The following is a 24140-nucleotide window of genomic DNA, read 5'->3' on the forward strand; positions in this document are numbered from 1 at the left end:
CCACTAAAAAGTTGTGGTTTTCTTCAGTGAATATGTATGAATCTTCACCCGTATTCATTGTTTTCTAATAATTCCACCAAACAGGTAGTATCTACGTAAATCCTATCGAATGAGCACAGTTTTCTTTGAAAGTTTACCATCGCTCAAAGCTGTCCTTCAGAAAAAATAAACAATACGAGAAAGAATACTAGCAAACCAGCAAACCGCTGTTATCGCCATCGAGAAGTTATCAAACTTAACAAGGTAAATTCTAGTTCTTCAAAACATCAAGAGGGCTAAAGAAAATGCCGCATGTTAGTTGGCGTAATCAACTTTCATTGTAGAAAGACATCATTTGTTCTAAAGAAAGGCAATTAATTAGCGCAACAAGGCCTTTAAGTTTGAGATACTTTCTCTCAAGAAGTCAGGTGAACATTTTTGCTCAAATTTTCACACTTGTTTTCGCTTTTTAAGAACTGTAAGAAACAATGCGGAAAAAATGATCAAAAACTTGGCAACATTTTCAGAAAAACTATCAGTAGGGCATTCATGTAGAGCACTTGAAAAAATTCACGGAAGCTCAATGAAAAAATATTAGATTTACTAATTAGATTTGCTATCCACAATAATGAAAAAAGTGTCAAAAAATTTTCTCAATATGCACGCCAATAAGATCACATTACAGATAATATCTCAATCAGGTCTGAACTCCTGATTGCCTAGTAACACTCGCTCATTCGTTTCATAATTACTGCTACAGAAACTTTCTCTGCGGTCACAACCAAAGAAGTAAGCATACTACAGAACATACCTTTAATTGATCAAAAAATTTGAATTCAAAAAAACACCTATCGTTGCTCAAAAAAACAGTGACAATTTGTAAGACAGCAACATGGTTAAAGACAACTTTTCCTCAATTATCTATTAAATGACTGGTTACCAGAAAAAAATACTATGAACACTAATTAAAGAAGTTGAGGCGATGTTGTATTTAATTTGAAAGGGCATAAATTTCAAGTAAATGGTTTTTCTTCTTGCAATAGCTCGCATGCGCCCACGTCAAGACCGAATGGTTAACTTGTAACTTTCAGTCAAAACTGAAAAACACATTCAAAAAAGAAATGTTTGACTGATTTGGTATTAGAGTATATCAATATACTTTATAGTGGGATGAAATGTGGAGGCATCAAACAAAGACTATCACATTTATGGTGGTATGAAAAAATAAAAACTGTCTCAAAATTCTCAAAATTGTCAAAAATTGAACTTGCCTATCTCCATGACAGTGGGGTTTGGGTAGAACACGTGTACACGAGAACGAAACGCTAACGTGGAGTTCGGAACACAAAAAATTATTCAAGTTGGCGGAGATATTACCTCTTTTGTTTGCCGCACAACTGTCAACCCGCTACAACCATGCAAACCATTTCTGTTGTATTTTTGTCGAAGTGATTGATTTGTCATTCAGTGAAATAGTTCTGCAAAGACAGCAATCATTTGAGGGATTTTAATGTAAAGTAATTATTGTCTGGAAGTCCCGCTTTTTTTGTATTTCAATTGCAACAGAAAAAAAAAGAATGATATTCGTAACATTTTTGTCTATCAAAAATTTCATAAATGCACAGACCGATTTCTATTACCCACATTAGATCAACTAACCCTAAACAACAGACCAAAAACACTTGATAGATTTTTTTGCAGAAAAATTTTCTAATGAAAACTACTGAGGAATAACACTTGATTTTTGCTCTCTGTAATTCCCAAAGCTAGCTCCACTTACCTGCCTGTCTACATTATTGCTGAATGCAAACTTCTGATCTTGATACCTGTCTTCAAACTTAAAAATATGACAAAAAAACACTACATTTAACAGTATCAATTAATTTTTAGCAGTACCTGTACTGGGAACTTTGCATGTCGCAATTGATCATTTTAAAGTCAATTTCTGAAATAAAAGAACAGAATTTTGTTAATTTAATTAAAATTATTACAATTAACGATTACAAATAGATTACATTTGACCAATAAACCGAAAAAGAGCACAGAAAAAGAGGTTGTAAGAAAGACCAAATGACAACCTCTTTTTCAATGAGGATAAAAGTCAAAACAAACTTTCTTACGCATTTCAGATCAGACGTTGCATTGCCAAAAAAGTAATTGTACATTATTCGCTTTATCTTGACGTTGTCTCAAATATAAAGCATCGTATTTTCTCGAAGATGCTGAAATCAGGACATTAGACTAAAATCAAGAAAGTTATTTCACAAGAAAAAATCAACTTTGGTTGGCTGCAGTGACTCATTTGAAGACTCCAAAATTCTCATTTGCGAAAACATTTTATGGCTTAGAGAACATAGAAAAACAAATCCAACAATTTCCAAAAATACGGTTTAAATACAAATCAACTAAGATAAAATTGATGCAGCTGCTGGAAAAACCGCTCACAAAATAACCAAAAGTTTTTAAAAAAATGAAAACAAAATGAATTGATCAATTCGACAAAAAACATTTTAAATAGATAGGAAATATCCTTAGAGCGAATTTTCTGCACATCTCAGGTTAAATATTAAAAACTTAACACTCCATGACTCTTTACGAAAATACCAAAAAAAAACCACTAAAAAATAACACTGCTGATCATTAGTGCGAGTACTGTTGTTTCTTGATGTACTATTGGTTTACAAGTTGTTTTGTAATCAGCAATTTTTTCAATTTTGATTGACGAATGTAGTGGAAAAATATATACTCTCGGACTGCATAAAAATTGAAGAAGTTTTGTTTTTTTAATGGAAAATCCGTCAAATTTGCGTCTAATCTAATTCTATGTACCATTGACAAATATTTGAAAAATAATTGCAGAAAACACTGCAATCCTTATAAAAAAATTGACTTGTGTTTCAACGCTCACTTTTCATCAGAAGTGAACGGAGAACTGTAGACGTCATCTGTTTCTGATCAAAAACATTTACCATAGTGTTTTCAATAAATCAATGTTGGCCAGTTGCTAATCCAGTTGTCACATTTTTTGGATTTAAAGAATACATTTCACATCAAAAACCATGATGTCTAACCAAAATAACTCTGTGATTTAGTTCTTAAAGGTGCTGTTTCCAATTGGTCTAATTTGTGTTTATTCAACCGTAGTCAATTTTCTCAAATTTTGCAAGTGATCTCTACCGTAGTTTGTTCTTACCAGAATAAAACTCTCTGTGGCAGTGCTTTTCATTTTGATTGTGAAAGACCTGTCTAGTAGAAATAAAAGGCGATTGTTTTTCCAATAACCTGATGCTCAAGTTCTGATGCTAAATTGCGGAAACATTCATTTGATTAAACAAAATTTAATTAACGGTCATTAAAATAGAAAACCAAAAAAGATAAAGCTAAATCTTTCACTTCAATGAACAATTTTAAATCAACGATCAGACTATTGAAGACCTTAGCACGAAGCGTTGTCTGGGAATATGTATTAAAAAAAGTTTTTGAGCAATTTTGGTGATCAAAAACACATATATTTTTGAACAGATTTGCAGCCGCATTGTTTTTTCAGAAAAACTGTTATTTTGGAAACTTTCAACAGTTAGGTTTAGCCGGATTTTCAAATACGGAATAAACGTCTATGCAAAAAAAATTGCTTTCAGATCCTCTGCAGCTGTACCTGAAATTGAAAAAATTAACACAAAGCTTCCATCTATTGAAGGGAGCCTCGATTTGCAAAGAAAAGTGTTAGAATTTCTATTTAAATTTTTGTCCTAAACATAGTTAGAAATGTTAGAACGTTTAACCACTTTAATCAAACACGAGAAAATTGAATCAAGTTACTAATTTGATATCAATGAATCCTCAAAAAATGGTGCTAGGAGTCGATACTCGGTTCAAACTGGTGATTCCAGATAGCTATTTTTAGAGTTATATTATCTGATGTAAAATATTCCCAGCATGGATAGAAAATATTTGATACCAACGCAAGGGTGAATGAGTTCTCAGAAAAATGCAATCGCATTCTTTTTGTGATATCCCTTGCGACTGATTTCCAGGAATTTAGCAGAAGCAAACATTATTGGCTGACCCTTGTGAACCCCACTAAAAATCATGGCGGTAAAATGGATTTGTATCTTGACTTTTTTTTGCACTTATAACGGGTATATTTACAACTGACTCTGGAGTCATTTTTCATCACCCAAATCAAAAAACCATCTCGATCTTTTGTTCAAATCTCTCCGGTAAATGTCTAAATTGTGCTGTAACTTATCGTTTTGTCATTTTCTCATGTTTGAGTTTGAGGAAATAATTCTTTTGCTTAGCTAAAAACGCTTTTCTTTCCGCCTGCGAAAGTCCATTTTCCACAAAATAAGGACCGAGCATTCTTCTTAGTAATATAATTAATTTCTAAAACAAAAATAATTTCAATCATAATCATTTCAGTCATAATCCTCGATTCAGTCACAATCATTTTTTCCAACTTTTCTTTTTATAACTTTTTTTGCCTTCTCAATCTGCGATGGAGCGACAGACAGTGAAGCTGCTGACCTACACAGGAAAGGCACACGACTTAAGCACGCAATGAGGAGAAGAAGACACACTAGATCTTGAAGGATGCACATGAGAAGGAAGTTGTTGACATGGAGAGATTTGATTTGCAAAGGAAAGAGAAAAGTTTGATCAGTTTTAACAACGAAATTTTAAGCGTTTGAAATCTTCCTTTCATGAAAGAGGTCTTCACGAGGGATTGTGTAGTAAAAAAAAGAGAGTAGAGTTGTTTAGAAAAGGGAGGAGGTGCAACTAAGAAGAATAATTGCATGGGTCGTACAAGTTTGTCAAATTGATTGGTTTTGGTGAGAAAAGTATCTTGATTATACCATCTTGTTTTGTTCGTCTGGTCACAACTGTAACATTTATGCAAGTAAACAGCTTCTGTCGCAACTTCTAGAAAAAATTTTCTATTGACATTAAATTTTTAGTCAGACAAAAAAAAGAAAACATTGTTAATTCCTTTGAGTATGAAATATAAAAAACAGAACATAGTTTAAAGGCAATATAGTGTTAAGAAGTATAAATGAAACAAACGTCACATATTGTGAAAGTGTAAAATTGTATTAGGTGTACAATGTACTAAAATATCGACAAATTAAGAGAGATGAATTATAATTGAGAAAAATTTTAAAAATGCTAATTCTACAATTAACATTTTCGAGAAAACAGAAATTTTTAAAAACTGCTAATACTCCAATTAACATTTCATAGAAGACTAAATGATGCCCTAAAACTAAATCAATTGAAGATTGAACTTGAAAGATTTGAGAATAGAATTCAATTCAGAAACCTTTGGGTCTTTTAGAAACTCATTCCAGAAATGATTTTTATTGTAGTTTTGAGAGCCCGCTTTTTAGTTATATTCTGCCTCAAGGTGAGAGGCAAATCGTTATACCGGTCAATTGCTTTTTTTGAAAAACAGTTTTGCATTATATTTGTTTTTTGGTTTGCTCCAAATGACAGCTTGTTTGTACGGTCATTCATTTTAGCACTTAGGGTGGCTAACTTGAGTTCATCGAAAGCTGGTAAATCTGCTTTTAGAAGCTTTATAAAATATATAATAACCCAATACTTGATGAGGTATTCTACTGATAAGATTTTGTGTTTGATCTTGAGATCAGCGGTCCTGTCAAATTTGGTTCTATTGAAACATGCCTTTAATCCCCAGTTCAGTTGTTTATTTAGAGTAATTCGAAGCGATGTTTTAGGACCTCAGAACAGAACAATTGGGTAATGCAGATAACTTAAAACAAAAGCGGTCAGTAAAACAGATCTAGTTTTTTCTGGAAATATATTTTTGCTGGTGTAAATGACCTTTATGCCAGCAGCCATTTTTCTTAGTGCATTTTTTATTTCTTCATCGAAAGAAAGAATACAATCAATATGAACTCCCAAGTATTTCACAACTTTTTTCTCGAGAACTGTACATCCGTTAACAACAATTTTTCGATTTTGTTCCTCTTAGGGGCTCCAAAAATAATAAATTCGGTTTTGCTTTCATTTACATTTAACCCATTTTTCCTGAAAAAGAGAATGAGTTTAGCAATACTTTTTTCAAGATGTAACTTTGATTCAGAAATTGTTTTTCCACTGCAAAAGACAAAAGTATCATCAGCGTACTGGATTTTATTAGAATTCACATCAGTATCATCTTTCATATCATTTACATATATGTTGAAAAGCAGTGGGCCTAGCACAGTACCTTGTGGTACTCCACGGTTAAGTACTATCCAATTTGATTCATACTTCGAGAATTTGCCTTTTTGCACACGGTTTTCTAGACAAGATTTTAGAATTGTTTTTGCTTGTTCACTATAACCTAAAAGGTTAGTTTTGTGCTGCAGAGTAGGATGTGATATCGAATCAAAAGCTTTTGATAGGTCTAAAAAGCTCCTGTGACGATGTTTTTTTTATTAAGATCATATCTGATTTTTTTCAGTGCGAAATAAAAGAGCATCTGCAGTTGACACTTTTTTTGTATCCAAACTGTATTGTTGCAAGCAACTTATCCTTCTCTAAATAAGCTGATATTTGATCTCGAAGAAGGATTTCGAAAATTTTAGCTAGAGCTCCAGTAAGCGAAATTGGTCGATAATTTATCGGATCTTCAGGATCATCTTTCTTGAAAAGAGGCAACACGTGGGCACGCTTAAAGATGTCAGGAAAGCGTTTGTTCAGTTAAGAATTGGTTAAACAAAAACAGAGAGGTTCATCTATGTTTTAATAGGTTCGCATGTTTTAAAGCCCAAGCTGGAATGAGTCATGGACCCAACGGTTTTTTAACAATTAAAATGTTGAGTATATCAAATATCTCCTTGGTTGTCGTATACCTGAATATAAATTTGTTACTGTGGCGTGCCGGATTATTACAAAATTGATAGTGTTCTTTTTTACCAAAATATTCACCTAACGCTGATAATTTATAGTTGAGAAGATTGGCAATATCATTTCCATTGGTCGTAACCGTTCCAATACTGTTTTTGAGTCTTGGTATTTCTGTCTGCATTTTTTCACATATTCTGATTTTGTTAACAAAATTCCACCTTTCGCTTGCACTTTTTAAGTTTTGAAACACATCTAGCAGATGTTTTTCATTTTCCTGCTTCAAATTATTTTTGTTTTTTTATTTGATGTCTTTGCAATCTTTCTTACTGTATTTTTTGATATCCATTGTTGATGTAGCGTTAGTTTAGGCTTGTCATGGCGTATGAAGACTGTTTTTTGTGGAGCATGCTTTTTAATTACCGTTTCCAATGACGAGCAAAAGTTTTTATACATGATTTCAGGATTTTCTGATAAATAAAATGATCTCCAATTTATCTTTCCGACATCTAGGGAAAAAGCATTTTTAGAGTTGTTTGTTTTATCAAACACAATTTTTTTGATAGCTTCTTTTTTATTTTTATAAAGTATGCGTGGCTAAGTGATCGCTTTTTAGAATCGATTCTAGTGTCTGGGAACTAAAAAAATTTTCGCATATAACATAGTCTGTTAGCGACTTCGTTCTTGATGTTTTTCTTGTTGCTAAAGTTGTATTTGAATTCAGTAAACCTTACGGCAAGATCAGAGTTTCTAGGAGATTTCTTTCATTGCAATTAAAGTAATTAAGGTTGTAGTCACCTAGTAGAAAAATTTTTTTGTTTTCAGTCGCTGCTCTATCTAAACCCAGGGCTAGCTCTTCCAAAAACAAATTTATTAGTTATTTTTTGGACAGTATGCCAAATTTATCAATGCGGGCTTTTTATTCATTTTACACTCTACCCAAACACTTTCAAAATGGTCTTTTGACATTGTCTCTAGATCATTTCGTGCTTTTGGATGAAATTTTTTTGGAACGAACAAAAGAATACCACCGCCTTTATTTTTCTCTTATAGATCAGTACGTCTGTCGCATCTGAAGGACACTGAGTATTCTGAGTGTATCGACTAAAACGGAATATTGTTAACTGATTTCAACCACGTTTCTGAGAAGCCCAAAATACATTTGTCACCTAGGTCAGATAGAAAATTCTTAAGGAGCAACCTTTGTCCAAGCACGCTTTGACAATTTTGATGCAGAAACTTTACTTGATCGTTGTATTTTTTCATTAAGGTGGTAAACTGCGTGTAATTGAGAGGTGGCCCTGGGTGGTAAACTGCGTGTAATTGAGAGGTGGCCCTACTATTAAGTTTAATCAGAAATTTTATTTATATTCAAATAATAGGGTTGATATGTCAACTAATTGTTTTGTTTCTTTAAAAATGAGGCACTTGAGAACGGATCCAATAGGGGTCATAAAAAAGTATGCTCTTTTTCTGTTTCATTTTGACTGCCGTTATTCTGAAAATAATAAATAACCTTTAATATACATGAAAATAGAAACTGAACTTCTTCATTATCATTTTTGCATTTCTCTGTTGCTCAATTTTGTAAAATCACTGCTCAAGGAGACTTGAACCCCACAAATGACTCTAAGCGAATCGTAAAACTAATACAAGCATTGAGATACAAATCCTTAGGTCAAACAGACCTAAGAGGGTATTTAATACCAAAATTGGGGACCAATTTCAGGGAATCTCTCGACAATTTGATCTCCACAATTTGTGCTCTGATTGCCTAGGGCTTTCAGTTATATATTATACCATACACTCAGAACAATTGCAAAAATTACGCTCCCGCGTAGCTTGTTAATCAAAGTTTTCTTTTGCACAACTCATTAAATTGCAACCATGGCAAGAAAAAAGTAGCCTAATCTCAAAGCATAGATTTGCAACTGCCTTGCTATTGCAACGATAGTTGATTAATTGTTCAGATATTATGACCAGTATTCAGTATTATTATACCTGTATCTTGGGGGGTTGATCATTCTCATTTCACGAATCTTCGCCTCAATTCTGTCATTCTTGTCCTTTTGAAACTCGGCTGTGACCTCTGCAACAGTTTGTCCATTATGCGACACTCTTAACGGAGACGCTTTTCCTACATTCCGAAGGAACTCTGCAATCTCTGTGTAGTCTCGTCTAACAGCTTCCATATATGGAGTAATGCCTTCTTCATTTGTGACGTCATCCACGTGCACGCCTAGCCGACGGTGCAATTGGTAGATTTTTTGAACTGTGGCTAAGTCTTGTGATATAACGGCCATAGACAGTATCGGGTAGCCTGAAATAGATCAAACCAAAAATGAACAAACTGGCTGATTTGAAGACCGAAAAAATATCAAAATGAGGACAAGCATATAAAAATTTTTTTCGGGACAATAGCAGGTTCAAGTGTAATCTATGACTCGCATATAATCACAAACAATTGACGGTCACCAAAAAGTCCCTGCAGTCTATATTCAACTGCTTCCAAGTTGAGGTCTCAATTTATGAAAAAAACCCATCCGGGACCGATATTGGTTATGATGATATTGTGAGTTCTACAAATCTTTCAAACAAAAAATTTTTGCCTTCACCTTATAAGTGAGACAAAGGATGACCACGATGCACGAATAACATTTTTCTCCTTTTAAGTTACACTGGTAAAGTTTACCTTAGAAAAGTATATAGCCTCTTAGAGTATTCATAATTATGTCTCGGGATTGATCCCGGCCCACTTTTTTGGTCCGCGTCCTATTTACGTGAAAAAAAGACTTGGTACAAACAACCAAAAAGATTACTCGACGTTAACTGGGTCCCTCGGCTGCGTAATTTAAGTCAACGTACACCCCCTGGACTCTATTCAAGTCTTTTCATAAAGTCAAGGTCTCGACTGTAAATGGCAATAAACTGACAGTAGATTGCCTGAATTCAAGGAGCCAAATTGTCCAAATTTTTTATCAGAAACCTTGAAAGCTTCGAAGATTTCATCGTTGACAGCACTAACAGTTTATCAAAATAAAGTGCAATATAGTAATAACAAAAGGCTAATTAAATTTCAGGAACATTCCATTGCATAAATACTTGTTATGATGCACCTTATGAGTCTACATTACTAGAGTTTATATGCCTACATACCTTTTAAATGCTGCATGTATTTCTTGTCTGTGGCAACTTTATTTAATCTTGTTTTGAGTCAATTTCTAACTGCTATAGACCCTCAAAGGAAATGCCCATCATTTGACACGAAATTCCCCCTCTCCAACCTCAACTACACTAAATATTTTAAATAGTTTGTTCGTCAAACACGGCGCCGTAGAAAATTTTTTAAATTTTCTGAGGTGTGAAAAGTCATAACGTGCTAAATACTCATGAAGAAATAGCTCCCGGACTTGAGTCTCAGAGCATTTCAGCACTGAACCAGCACATTTCAAGCCCAAAAACTTTATTCAGTTCTGAAACATTGCATCTCCAGAATATTTTAATTTTCCTTATGTGCAGTTTTTCTTCATTATGATCATATTGAGGTCATAGAGGTCGCCCAGACTAAACTTATCCTGTATACTCAGAAAATTATTCATACCTCTAAATTCAGTCTGAGCAGAATAATGTCATAATTTTGAAGCCGATAACTGGTAATTATCATAGCAGTATGCACACTATTTAAACATAAGCTGGTTTGTAGGCAATTACCACAAAGCCCATTTAGCGTAGTGGTTATGACTTGCTACGCAAACTAAATGTTACAAGTACCCACGCGGGAGTTCGAATTGCATGTCAAATAAACCTTGCTGGCGGGAGTTAAGCTGGACATATTATTTTTAATGCAGCAAATTTTACTCAAAAATTAGACTAGCCATTGTAAATTGTGACATGAACAGAGTAATGGCCACCCTAACAAAAAACAGAATGTATCTAGACTGACTCACCACTGATTTGCTCTGCCAACAACCTCCGGCTTGAACAGAAAAACTAGATTGAAGATAAACGTCAAAATTTAAACCGTTTTATGAGGTCAGACTTTATGAACTGATAATTACAAGTTAGATAGTTACGCAGCCGTAGAAGTCTTACAAAGTTTTGTAAATTTTCAAAGTTTTTTCTAAGGTGGTCAACCGAGGACGCTTTGATAAGCCTTGAGCAGTGATTTGATTAATATTCAGAGACGAAAAGTACTGGTCACTAACTGTTGCAGTTTGAGACATTTAACAAAATTGACAAAATTTAAAATAGAATTATCATTTTACTTTCCATTCAGCTAGCCTATGAATCCATTAAAAAATTTTAGGCTAGCTCCAGGTTTTTTTCCAAATGTTTAAATTTTCCAAAAGAAATTTTGAGAAAAAACTAAATATATTTCATCATTAGCATTTTTATGTAACAGATTAAGTTGAATCACCTGTTTGTGTGGTTTAGCTGGCTTTCATTGTACACAGAAAATGAGTTTGGGGGCTAAAATTGCAATAAATAAGTTTTTCGAGATTTTTTGGAAGATGATTAAGTATAAACCACTAACTGTTTAGTCCAAAAAATAAACCCAACTTGTAATCAATTTGTAAGGAAATTGTAAAGGTGCCAGAAAAGTTGCGAATTTCAAAAGCTGGAGTTTTGACAGCTGTTTTTTTTTCGTTATCAAATGCTTCGCTGAGCCAATTAAATAGAAGGCAATTTTCAGAGCTTGGTCCCTCAAGTTTTGAGAATGAGCAAAGTTGGAAAGAATTTTAATGACAGATAACAACATCACATCGCCAATAAGGGTTTCAATCCCTTTCGCTTTGCGGCACTAAAAGAGTAAAACGATTGCATTGGTAAAGTGGCCCAATGATCAGTTGCGATTAACTCATATCAAGTACTATGGGTCATTGATGCATTAAACTGGTTCAAGCGCCAATGAAATGTACACTAGATTTTCACAAAAATAACAAGCTTTGGCGATTGTAGAAGGGCAATTGAACTCATATATTGACAGTGTATTATCGTCACATCATTGTTAAAAGTTAATTTTTGAAGTATAAGTGCACTACTGAAGTAACAGTAAGCTGTAACTAGTTTACGGACGCTCTTTTTTATCAAATAAAAATGTCGAGCATCTTTATACTTTCGCTATTCAAGAGGGTCAAACAAAAACGACGCAGCAATTGTTCTTTTTTTATCGGTTTGAGAAGTCAAAATTCGTCAGTCTTATTGATAGTTTAGACTCCGTAATTTGGTGTCTTTGATTTACTATGTTCGGTTTCTTATTCGGTATGTTTGGCTTCTTAGATTTGCTCTAAACGGTTTCTTCGTTTTGGTATGATTAGTTTTCAACGCAAGATAATTGTCGGTAAACCTGATCTCTTAGAATTGGTATGTGTGGTTTCAAACGAAAGAAAATGTCGGCATGTTAGCTATAGTTGTTTATAAACGTAGGATATTCTGCGGTAGATTTAGTCTCTTTTTGGATTAAATGAATGTAATATAACAAGAAATAGAGGAGTTCAATCTAGTCAAGGAGTTGTTAAAATTAAAACAAAATTGGTAAATAATTTCCCCTATGTTTGGTGTGTTTAAAACAACAAGAGTTTTGTTGGTAGCTTTTCTGGGAAAGAGTTTTATTGGTCATCAATATTTAATTGCATATAGGCGGGATATATTTTTCAAAGTAAAAAAGTTTTCAATGTGGTCAAAATTGTTACGCAAGTTTTCCTATGTAAAATCATTCGAAAGCACCAACTGTTTTTGGTGTAGATTTTCTAGAGGGGAGGGATTTTTTAGCTGCATATAAGCTTTTTAGCTGCATATTCGAAAAAGTGGATTTCAGCGTGTGAACAAATTGTTCAAATGAAAGAAAACTTGGTATGTAAGTATCCCTTTGGGGTTAAAAAGACCAAATTTTTTGGGGTGTTTTCCATTATATTCCCCATCCAATTTATTAGTGGTAAAATAACCTATAGTCCCCAATCATGGTAAATATACCATAAAGGTCGCTATAACTTCAGGAGGGCTATACCCCAGTCGAAAAATAATGGATAATTTATAAATATTTATAAATTTTTTGAAAATAATGGATAATTTATAAAGATTTATAAATTGGTTGATTATAATGCAAAATTTATAAAAATTTATGAATTTTTCAACGAACGATTTTCAGTGTTTTCTACAAGTTTTCTATAACTCACGCAATGTCCTTTTGCATTTCACTTGTATCTGAAGCTACTCAAAAAATTTTAAAAAATTCTGAAAATAACGCATAATTTATAAATCTTAACAAAATTCTTTAAATACTGATCAAGCTGATCATGCTGATCCTACTGATCATACTGATCCTACTGATACTGCTGATACTACTGATGCTACTGACACTGCTGATACTACTGATAGTGCTGATACTGCTGATACTACTGATACTGCTGATACTGCTGATACTACTGATGCTACTGATACTACTGATGCTACTAATGCTACTGATACTGCTGACACTGTTGATACTGATGATGCTACTGATACTACTGATACTGCTGATACTACTGATACTACTGATAATGCTGATACTGCTGATACTACTGATACAACTGATTCTACTGATTCTACTGACACTGCTGATACTACTGATACTACTGATACTTCTGATACTGCTGATACTGCTGATACTGCTGATACAACTGATACTGCTGATACTGCTGATACTGCTGATACTACTGATACAACTGATTCTACTGATTCTACTGATACTGCTGATACTACTGATACTACTGATACTGCTGACACTACTGTTTCTACTGATTCTACTGATACTGCTGATACTTCTGATACTGCTGATACTATTGATGCTACTGATACTGCTGATACTGCTGATACTGCTGATACTGCTAATACTACTGATACTACTGATACTACTGATACTAGTGATACTGCTGATACTGCTGATACTGCTGATACTACTGATACTACTGATACTGCTGATACTACTGATACTGCTGATACTGCCGATACTGCTGATACTACTGATACTACTGATACTGCTGATACTGCTGATACTACTGATACTACTGATACTGCTGATACTGCTGATGCTACTCATACTACTGATACTGCTGATACTGCTGATACTACTGATACCGCTGATACTGCTGATACTACTGATGCTACTGATACTGCTGATACTGCTGATACTGCTGATACTGCTAACACTACTGATACTACTGATACTACTGATACTAGTGATACTGCTGATACTGCTGATACTGCTGATAATACTGATACTACTGATACTGCTGATACTGCTGATACTGCTGATACTACTGATACTGCTGATACTACTGATACTGCTGATACTGCTGATGCTATTGATACTGCTGATACTGCTGATGCTACTGATACTACTGATACTGCTGATACTGCCGATACTACTGATACTGCTGATACTGCTGATGCTGCTGATACTACTGATACTACTGATACTGCTGATACTGCTGATACTACTGATACTGCTGATACTGCTGATACTGCTGATACTACTGATACTACTGATACTGCTAATACTGCTGATATTGCTGATACTGCTGATACTACTGATACTACTGATACTACTGATACTGCTGATACTACTGATACTGCTGATACTGCTGATACTGCTGATACTGCTGATCCTACTGGCCATTTGGCAATTTTTGGCTATCCGGCGACTTCCGGCGACCTCCGGCGACTTCCGGCCCCTTCCGGCCACTTCCGGCCACTTCCAACTCTTCCAATTCTCACAACTGCAGACAACTTTTTCAAACTTCCCTCCACCTCGGCCACCTTCCGCTCTCCTTATACCCCTCTGACGAGGTTAGCTGCCGTCGATGAATGTGGGCGGCGGTTCGGTGAAGAGGGCGGACGACGCGGGAAGACGTCATAGATGGCGATGTCGCGGGAAGAGGAAGGACGGGGCGGAAGTCGTCGGAAGTTGCCGGAAGTGGTCGGAAGTCGCCGGAAGTCGCCGGATAGCCAAAAATTGCCAAAAATTGCCAAAAATTGCCAAAAATCGCCAAAAATCGCCGAAATTGTTGGAAAATGCCGAAAATAGCTATAAAACGCCAAGAGCAGCCAAATATGCAAAAATTCACCAAAAAACGCCGGAGATCAAGGCAAATTGCCGGAAAGGGCTAAAAAATGTCAAATGTTGCAAAAAGTTGCTAAAATAGGCCAAAAACCGCCTGAAACACACCAGAAACCACCTAAAACGACGAATTTGCAGCAACTCGTTATTTCCAGTTGCTACTCCACATAAATGTTTCAACCTAAGTTTTTGATCTCTTGCTATAACGGACTTTCAAATTATTCTTGCTATTTTTCAAAAAAAACAGTTGGGTGCAAGTGAAACTGGAAAAGTTTGAAACGAGACTAAAGTAGTGAAAAAATCAAAAAATTTTATTTTTAAATCATTTTTTCTATATGACGGAGCAAAAAATCGAACCCCCAACCTGGGTTTTTGAACTCTTGCTATCAAGGACTTTCAAATTATACTTGCTATTTTAAAAAAAAAACAGTTGGATGCAAGTGAAACTGGAAAAGTTTGAAACGAGACTAAAGTAGTAAAAAAAAATCAAAACATTTTGTTTTTAAATCATTTTTTCTATATGACGGAGCAAAAAATCGACCCCCCCAACCTGGGTTTTTGAATTCTTGCTATCAAGGACTTTCAAATTGTACTTGCTATTTTAAAAAAAAAACAGTTGGATGCAAGTGAAACTGAAAAAATTTGAAACGAGACTAAAGTAGTAAAAAAATCAAAACATTTTAATTTTAAATCATTTTTTCTATATGATGGAGCAGAAAATCATCTACCACCCCAACCTAGGTTTTTGAACTCTTGATGTAAAAGACTTTCAATTTTTACTTGCTATTTTTTAAAAAAATCAATTGTATGCAAGTGAAACTGGAAAAGTTTGAAACGAGACTAAAGTAGTGAAAAAATCAAAAAGTTTTATTTTTAAATCATTTTTTCTATATGACAGAGCAGAAAATCGACCCCCCCAAGCTAGGTTTTTGAATGCTTGCTACAAAAGACTTTCAAATTATACTTGCTAATTTTAAAAAAAAAACAGTTGGATGCAAGTGAAACTGGAAAAGTTTGAAACGAAACTAAAGTATTAAAAAAATCAAAACATTTTATTTTTAAATCTTTTTTTCTATATGATGGAGCAGAAAATCGACCACCCCAACCTAGGTTTTTGAACTCTTGATATAAAGGACTTTCAAATTTTACTTGCTATTTTTTTAAAAAAATCAATTGTATGCAAGTGAAACTGGAAAAGTTTGAAACGAGACTAAAGTAGTGAAAAAATCAAAAAATTTTATTTTTAAATCATTTTTTCTATATGATGGAGCAGAAAATCGACCCCCAACCTAGGTTTTTGAACTCTTGCTACAAAAGACTTTCAAATTATACTTGCTAATTTTCAAAAAAAACAGTTGGATGCAAGTGAAACTGGAAAAGTTTGAAACGAAACTAAAGTATTAAAAAAATCAAAACATTTTATTTTTAAATCTTTTTTTCTATATGATGGAGCAGAAAATCGACCACCCCAACCTAGGTTTTTGAACTCTTGATATAAAGGACTTTCAAATTTTACTTGCTATTTTTTTAAAAAAAATCAATTGTATGCAAGTGAAACTGAAAAGGTTTGAAACGAGACTAAAGTAGTAAAAAAATCAAAAAATTTTATTTTTAAATCATTTTTTCTATATGATGGAGCAGAAAATTGACCCCCAACCTAGGTTTTTGAACTCTTGCTACAAAAGACTTTCAAATTATACTTGCTTTTTTTCAAAAAAAACAGTTGGATGCAAGTGAAACTGGAAAAGTTTGAAACGAGACTAAAGTAGTAAAAAAAATCAAAACATTTTATTTTTAAATCATTTTTTCTATATGATGGATCAGAAAATCGAACATCCCAACCTAGGTTTTTGAACTTTTGCTTTAAAGGACTTTCAAATTTTACTTGCTTTTTTTTAAAAAAAACAATTGGATGCAAGGGTAACTGGAAAAGTTTAAAACGAGACTAAAGTAGTAAAAAAAATCAAAAAATTTTATTTTTAAATCATTTTTTCTATATGACGGAGCAAAAAATCGACCCCCCCAACCTTGGTTTTTGAACTCTTGCTATCAAGGACTTTCAAATTATACTTTTTTTTAAAAAAAAAACAGTTGGATGCAAGTGAAACTGGAAAAGTTTGAAACGAAACCAAAGTAGTGAAAAAACCAAAAAAATTTATTTTTAAATCATATTTTCTATATGACGGAGCAAAGAATCGACCCCCCCAACCTGGGTTTTTGAAGTCTTGCTATAAAGGACTTTCAAATTATACTTGCTTTTTTAAAAAAAAACAATTGGATGCAAGGGTAACTGGAAAAGTTTAAAACGAGACTAAAGTAATGAAAAAATCAAAAAATTTTATTTTTAAATCATTTTTTCTATATGATGCAGTAAAAAATCGACCCCCCCAACCTGGGTTTTTGAACTCTTGCTATCAAGGACTTTCAAATTGTGCTTGCTATTTTTTAAAAAAAAAACAGTTGGAAAGTAGTGAAAAAATCAAAAAATTTTATTTTTAAATCATTTTTTCTATATGACGGAGCAAAAAATCGACCCCCCCAACCTGGGTTTTTGAACTCTTGCTATCAAGGACTTTCAAATTATACTTTTTTTTAAAAAAAACAGTTGGATGAAAGTGAAACTGGAAAAGTTTGAAACGAGACTAAAGTAGTGAAAAAATCAAAAAATTTTATTTTTAAATCATTTTTTCTATATGACGGAGCAGAAAATCGACCCCCCCAACCTGGGTTTTTGAACTCTTGCTATCAAGGACTTTCAAATTATACTTGCTATTTTTTTTAAAAAAAACAGTTGGATGCAAGTGAAACTGGAAAAGTTTGAAACGAGACTAAAGTAGTGAAAAAATCAAAAAATTTTATTTTTAAATCATTTTTTCTATATGACGGAGCAGAAAATCGACCCCCCAACCTGGGTTTTTGAACTCTTGCTATCAAGGACTTTCAAATTATACTTGCAATTTTTAAAAAAAAACAGTTGGATGCAAGTGAAACTGGAAAAATTTGAAACGAGACTAAAGTAGTAAAAAAAATCAAAACATTTTGTTTTTAAATCATTTTTTCTATATGACGGAGCAAAAAATCGACCCCCCCAACCTGGGTTTTTGAACTCTTGCTATCAAGGACTTTCAAATTATACTTGCTATTTTTAAAAAAAAACAGTTGGATGCAAGTGAAACTGGAAAAATTTGAAACGAGACTAAAGTAGTAAAAAAATCAAAACATTTTAATTTTAAATCATTTTTTCTATATGATGGAGCAGAAAATCATCTACCACCCCAACCTAGGTTTTTGAACTCTTGATGTAAAAGACTTTCAATTTTTACTTGCTATTTTTTAAAAAAATCAATTGTATGCAAGTGAAACTGGAAAAGTTTGAAACGAGACTAAAGTAGTGAAAAAATCAAAAAGTTTTATTTTTAAATCATTTTTTCTATATGACAGAGCAGAAAATCGACCCCCCCAAGCTAGGTTTTTGAATGCTTGCTACAAAAGACTTTCAAATTATACTTGCTAATTTTCAAAAAAAAACAGTTGGATGCAAGTGAAACTGGAAAAGTTTGAAACGAAACTAAAGTATTAAAAAAATCAAAACATTTTATTTTTAAATCTTTTTTTCTATATGATGGAGCAGAAAATCGACCACCCCAACCTAGGTTTTTGAACTCTTGATATAAAGGACTTTCAAATTTTACTTGCTATTTTTTAAAAAAAATCAATTGTATGCAAGTGAAACTGGAAAAGTTTGAAACGAGACTAAAGTAGTGAAAAAATCAAAAAATTTTATTTTTAAATCATTTTTTCTATATGATGGAGCAGAAAATCGACCCCCAACCTAGGTTTTTGAACTCTTGCTACAAAAGACTTTCAAATTATACTTGCTAATTTTCAAAAAAAACAGTTGGATGCAAGTGAAACTGGAAAAGTTTGAAACGAAACTAAAGTATTAAAAAAATCAAAACATTTTATTTTTAAATCTTTTTTTCTATATGATGGAGCAGAAAATCGACCACCCCAACCTAGGTTTTTGAACTCTTGATATAAAGGACTTTCAAATTTTACTTGCTATTTTTAAAAAAAAAATCAATTGTATGCAAGTGAAACTGAAAAGGTTTGAAACAAGACTAAAGTAGTGAAAAAATCAAAAAATTTTATTTTTAAATCATTTTTTCTATATGATGGAGCAGAAAATTGACCCCCAACCTAGGTTTTTGAACTCTTGCTACAAAAGACTTTCAAATTATACTTGCTTTTTTTCAAAAAAAACAGTTGGATGCAAGTGAAACTGGAAAAGTTTGAAACGAGACTAAAGTAGTAAAAAAAACCAAAACATTTTATTTTTAAATCATTTTTTCTATATGATGGATCAGAAAATCGACCATCCCAACCTAGGCTTTTGAACTTTTGCTTTAAAGGACTTTCAAATTTCACTTGCTTTTTTTTAAAAAAAAAACAATTGTATGCAAGTGAAACTGGAAAAGTTTGAAACGAAACCAAAGTAGTGAAAAAATCAAAAAAATTTATTTTTAAATCATATTTTCTATATGACGGAGCAAAGAATCGACCCCCACAACCTGGGTTTTTGAACTCTTGCTATAAAGGACTTTCAAATTATACTTGCTTTTTTAAAAAAAAACAATTGGATGCAAGGGTAACTGGAAAAGTTTAAAACGAGACTAAAGTAATGAAAAAATCAAAAAATTTATTTTTAAATCATTTTTTCTATATGATGCAGTAAAAAATCGACCCCCCCAACCTGGGTTTTTGAACTCTTGCTATCAAGGACTTTCAAATTGTGCTTGCTATTTTTTTAAAAAAAAACAGTTGGAAAGTAGTGAAAAAATCAAAAAATTTTATTTTTAAATCTTTTTTTCTATATGATGGAGCAGAAAATCGACCACCCCAACCTAGGTTTTTGAACTCTTGATATAAAGGACTTTCAAATTTTACTTGCTATTTTTAAAAAAAAAATCAATTGTATGCAAGTGAAACTGAAAAGGTTTGAAACAAGACTAAAGTAGTGAAAAAATCAAAAAATTTTATTTTTAAATCATTTTTTCTATATGATGGAGCAGAAAATTGACCCCAACCTAGGTTTTTGAACTCTTGCTACAAAAGACTTTCAAATTATACTTGCTTTTTTTCAAAAAAAACAGTTGGATGCAAGTGAAACTGGAAAAGTTTGAAACGAGACTAAAGTAGTAAAAAAAATCAAAACATTTTATTTTTAAATCATTTTTTCTATATGATGGATCAGAAAATCGACCATCCCAACCTAGGCTTTTGAACTTTTGCTTTAAAGGACTTTCAAATTTCACTTGTTTTTTTTTAAAAAAAAACAATTGTATGCAAGTGAAACTGGAAAAGTTTGAAACGAAACCAAAGTAGTGAAAAAATCAAAAAAATTTATTTTTAAATCATATTTTCTATATGACGGAGCAAAGAATCGACCCCCACAACCTGGGTTTTTGAACTCTTGCTATAAAGGACTTTCAAATTATACTTGCTTTTTTTAAAAAAAAACAATTGGATGCAAGGATAACTGGAAAAGTTTAAAACGAGACTAAAGTAATGAAAAAATCAAAAAATTTATTTTTAAATCATTTTTTCTATATGATGCAGTAAAAAATCGACCCCCCAACCTGGGTTTTTGAACTCTTGCTATCAAGGACTTTCAAATTGTGCTTGCTATTTTTTAAAAAAAAAACAGTTGGAAAGTAGTGAAAAAATCAAAAAATTTTATTTTTAAATCATTTTTTCTATATGACGGAGCAAAAAGTCGACCCCCCCAACCTGGGTTTTTGAACTCTTGCTATCAAGGACTTTCAAATTATACTTGCTATTTTTTTAAAAAAAAAACAGTTGGATGCAAGTGAAACTGGAAAAGTTTGAAACGAGACTAAAGTAGTGAAAAAATCAAAAAATTTTATTTTTAAATCATTTTTTCTATATGACGGAGCAGAAAATCGACCCCCCCCCAACCTGGGTTTTTGAACTCTTGCTATCAAGGACTTTCAAATTATACTTGCTATTTTTTTTAAAAAAAAACAGTTGGATGCAAGTGAAACTGGAAAAGTTTGAAACGAGACTAAAGCAGTGAAAAAATCAAAAAATTTTATTTTTAAATCATTTTTTCTATATGACGGAGCAGAAAATCGACCCCCCCAACCTGGGTTTTTGAACTCTTGCTATCAAGGACTTTCAAATTATACTTGCTATTTTTTTTAAAAAGAAACAGTTGGATGCAAGTGAAACTGGAAAAGTTTGAAACGAGACTAAAGCAGTGAAAAAATCAAAAAATTTTATTTTTAAATCATTTTTTCTATATGACGGAGCAGAAAATCGACCCCCCCAACCTGGGTTTTTGAACTCTTGCTATCAAGGACTTTCAAATTATACTTGCTATTTTTTTAAAAAAAAACAGTTGGATGCAAGTGAAACTGGAAAAGTTTGAAACGAGACTAAAGCAGTGAAAAAATCAAAAAATTTTATTTTTAAATCATTTTTTCTATATGACGGAGCAGAAAATCGACCACCCCAACCTAGGTTTTTGAACTCTTGCTATAGAGGACTTTCAAATTTTACTTGCTATTTTTTAAAAAATTACAATTGCATGCAAGTGAAACTGGAAAAGTTTGAAACGAGACTAAAGTAGTGAAAAAATCAAAAAATTTTATTTTTAAATCATTTTTTCTATATGACGGAGCAGAAAATCGACCCCCAACCTAGGTTTTTGAATTATTGCTACAAAGGACTTTCAAATTATACTGGCTATTTTTCAAAAAAAACAGTTGGATGCAAGTGAGACTGGAAAAGTTTGAAACGAGACTAAAGTAGTAAAAAAAATCAAAACATTTTATTTTTAAATCATTTTTTCTATATGACGGAGCAGAAAATCGACCCCCCCAACCTGGGTTTTTGAACTCTTGCTATCAAGGACTTTCAAATTATACTTGCTATTTTTTTTAAAAAAAACAGTTGGATGCAAGTGAAACTGGAAAATTTGAAACGAGACTAAAGCAGTGAAAAAATCAAAAAATTTTATTTTTAAATCATTTTTTCTATATGACGGAGCAGAAAATCGACCACCCCAACCTAGGTTTTTGAACTCTTGCTATAGAGGACTTTCAAATTTTACTTGCTATTTTTTAAAAAATTACAATTGCATGCAAGTGAAACTGGAAAAGTTTGAAACGAGACTAAAGTAGTGAAAAAATCAAAAAATTTTATTTTTAAATCATTTTTTCTATATGACGGAGCAGAAAATCGACCCCCAACCTAGGTTTTTGAATTATTGCTACAAAAGACTTTCAAATTATACTGGCTATTTTTCAAAAAAAACAGTTGGATGCAAGTGAGACTGGAAAAGTTTGAAACGAGACTAAAGTAGTAAAAAAAATCAAAACATTTTATTTTTAAATCATTTTTTCTATATGATGGATCAGAAAATCGACCACCCCAACCTAGGTTTTTGAACTCTTGCTATAAAGGACTTTTAAAATTTACTTGCTATTTTTTAAAAAATTACAATTGTATGCAAGTGAAACTGGAAAAGTTTGAAACGAGACTAAAGTAGTGAAAAAATCAAAAAATTTTATTTTTAAATCATATTTTCTATATGACGGAGCAAAGAATCGACCCCCCCAACCTGGGTTTTTGAACTCTTGCTATAAAGGACTTTCAAATTATACTTGCTGTTTTTAAAAAAACAATTGGATGCAAGGGTAACTGGAAAAGTTTAAAACGAGACTAAAGTGATGAAAAAATCAAAAAATTTTATTTTTAAATCATTTTTTCTATATGATGGAGTAAAAAATTGACCCCCCCCCCAACCTGGGTTTTTGAAATTTTGCTATGAAGTACTTTCAAAATATACTTGCTATTTTTTTAAGAAAAACAATTTGATGCAAGTTTAACAGTAAAACTTTGAAAGAGGACGGAAGTAGTAAAAAAATCAAAAAATTTTATTTTTAAATAATTTTTTCTATATGATGGAGCAGAAAATCGACCCCCCCCAAACTAGGTTTTTGAATTCTTGCTATGAACAACTTTCAAATTATATTTGCTGTTTCTCAAAAAAAACAGTTGAATGCAAGTGAAACTGGAAACGTTTGAAACGAGACTAAAGTAGTAAAAAAATCAAAAAATTTTATTTTTAAATCATTTTTTCTATATGATGGAGCAGAAAATCGACCCCCCCCCCCAACCTAGGTTTTTGAACTCTCTCTAAAAAGGACTTTCAAATTATACCTGCTATTTTGTAAAAAATTAGTTGGATGCAAGTAAAAATGGAAAAGTTTGAAACGAGACTAAAGTAGTGAAAAAATCAAAAAATTTTATATTTAAATCATTTTTTCTATAAGACGGAGCAAAAAATCGACCTCCCCCAACCTGGGTTTTTGAACTCTTGCTATAAAGGACTTTCAAACTATACTTGCTATTTTTTTAAAAAAAAACATTTGAATGCAAATGTAACTGGAAAAGTTTGAAACGAGACTAAAGTAGTGAAAAAATCAAAAAAATTTAGTTTTGAATCATTTTTTCTATATGATGGAGTAGAAAATCGAACCCCCAACCTGGGTTTTTGAACTTTTGCTATGGAGGACTTTCAAAATATACTTGCTATTTTAAAAAAAAACAATTTGATGCAAGTGAAACTGGAAAATTTTGAAAGAGGACTGAAGTAGTAAAAAAATCAAAAAATTTTATTTTTAAATTTTTTTTTCTATATGATGGAGCAGAAAATCGACCCCCCAACCTAGGGTTTACTCTTGCTATGAAGAACTTTCAAATTATACTTACCATTTTTCAAAAAAAACAGTTGGATGCAAGTGAAACTGGAAAAGTTTGAAACGAAACTAAAGTAGTAAAAAAATCAAAAAATTTTACTTTTAAATCATTTTTCTATATGATGGAGCAGAAAATCGACCCCACCAACCTAGGTTTTTGAACTCTTGCTATATAGGACTTTCAAATTATACTTGCTATTTTGTTTAAAAAAAAACAGTTGGATGCAAGTGAAACTGGAAAAGATTGAAACGAGACTAAAGCAGTGAAAAAATCAAAAAATTTTATTTTTAAATCATTTTTTCTATATGACGGAGCAGAAAATCGACCCCCCCAACCTGGGTTTTTGAACTCTTGCTATCAAGGACTTTCAAATTATACTTGCTATTTTTTTAAAAAAAAACAGTTGGATGCAAGTGAAACTGGA

The 24140-nt window shown here is 32.5% G+C and overlaps 1 protein-coding gene across 1 annotated transcript in view; it reads right to left on the minus strand.

Annotated features, from left to right (window-relative positions):
* Window positions 1–8804: 8804 nt before the first annotated feature.
* The window catches only part of LOC142346270 (uncharacterized), a 49064-nt gene continuing 33728 nt past the window's right edge, over window positions 8805–24140 (minus strand). The window contains exon 4 of the mRNA XM_075398784.1: window positions 8805–9151. Coding sequence (XP_075254899.1) covers window positions 8805–9151 — 347 coding nt within the window. The remainder of the gene's footprint in view (window positions 9152–24140) is intronic.

This window comes from Convolutriloba macropyga, chromosome 9 (assembly GCF_964194025.1).
Source record: "Convolutriloba macropyga chromosome 9, txConMacr16.3, whole genome shotgun sequence".
Taxonomy (NCBI): Eukaryota; Metazoa; Xenacoelomorpha; order Acoela; family Convolutidae; genus Convolutriloba; species Convolutriloba macropyga.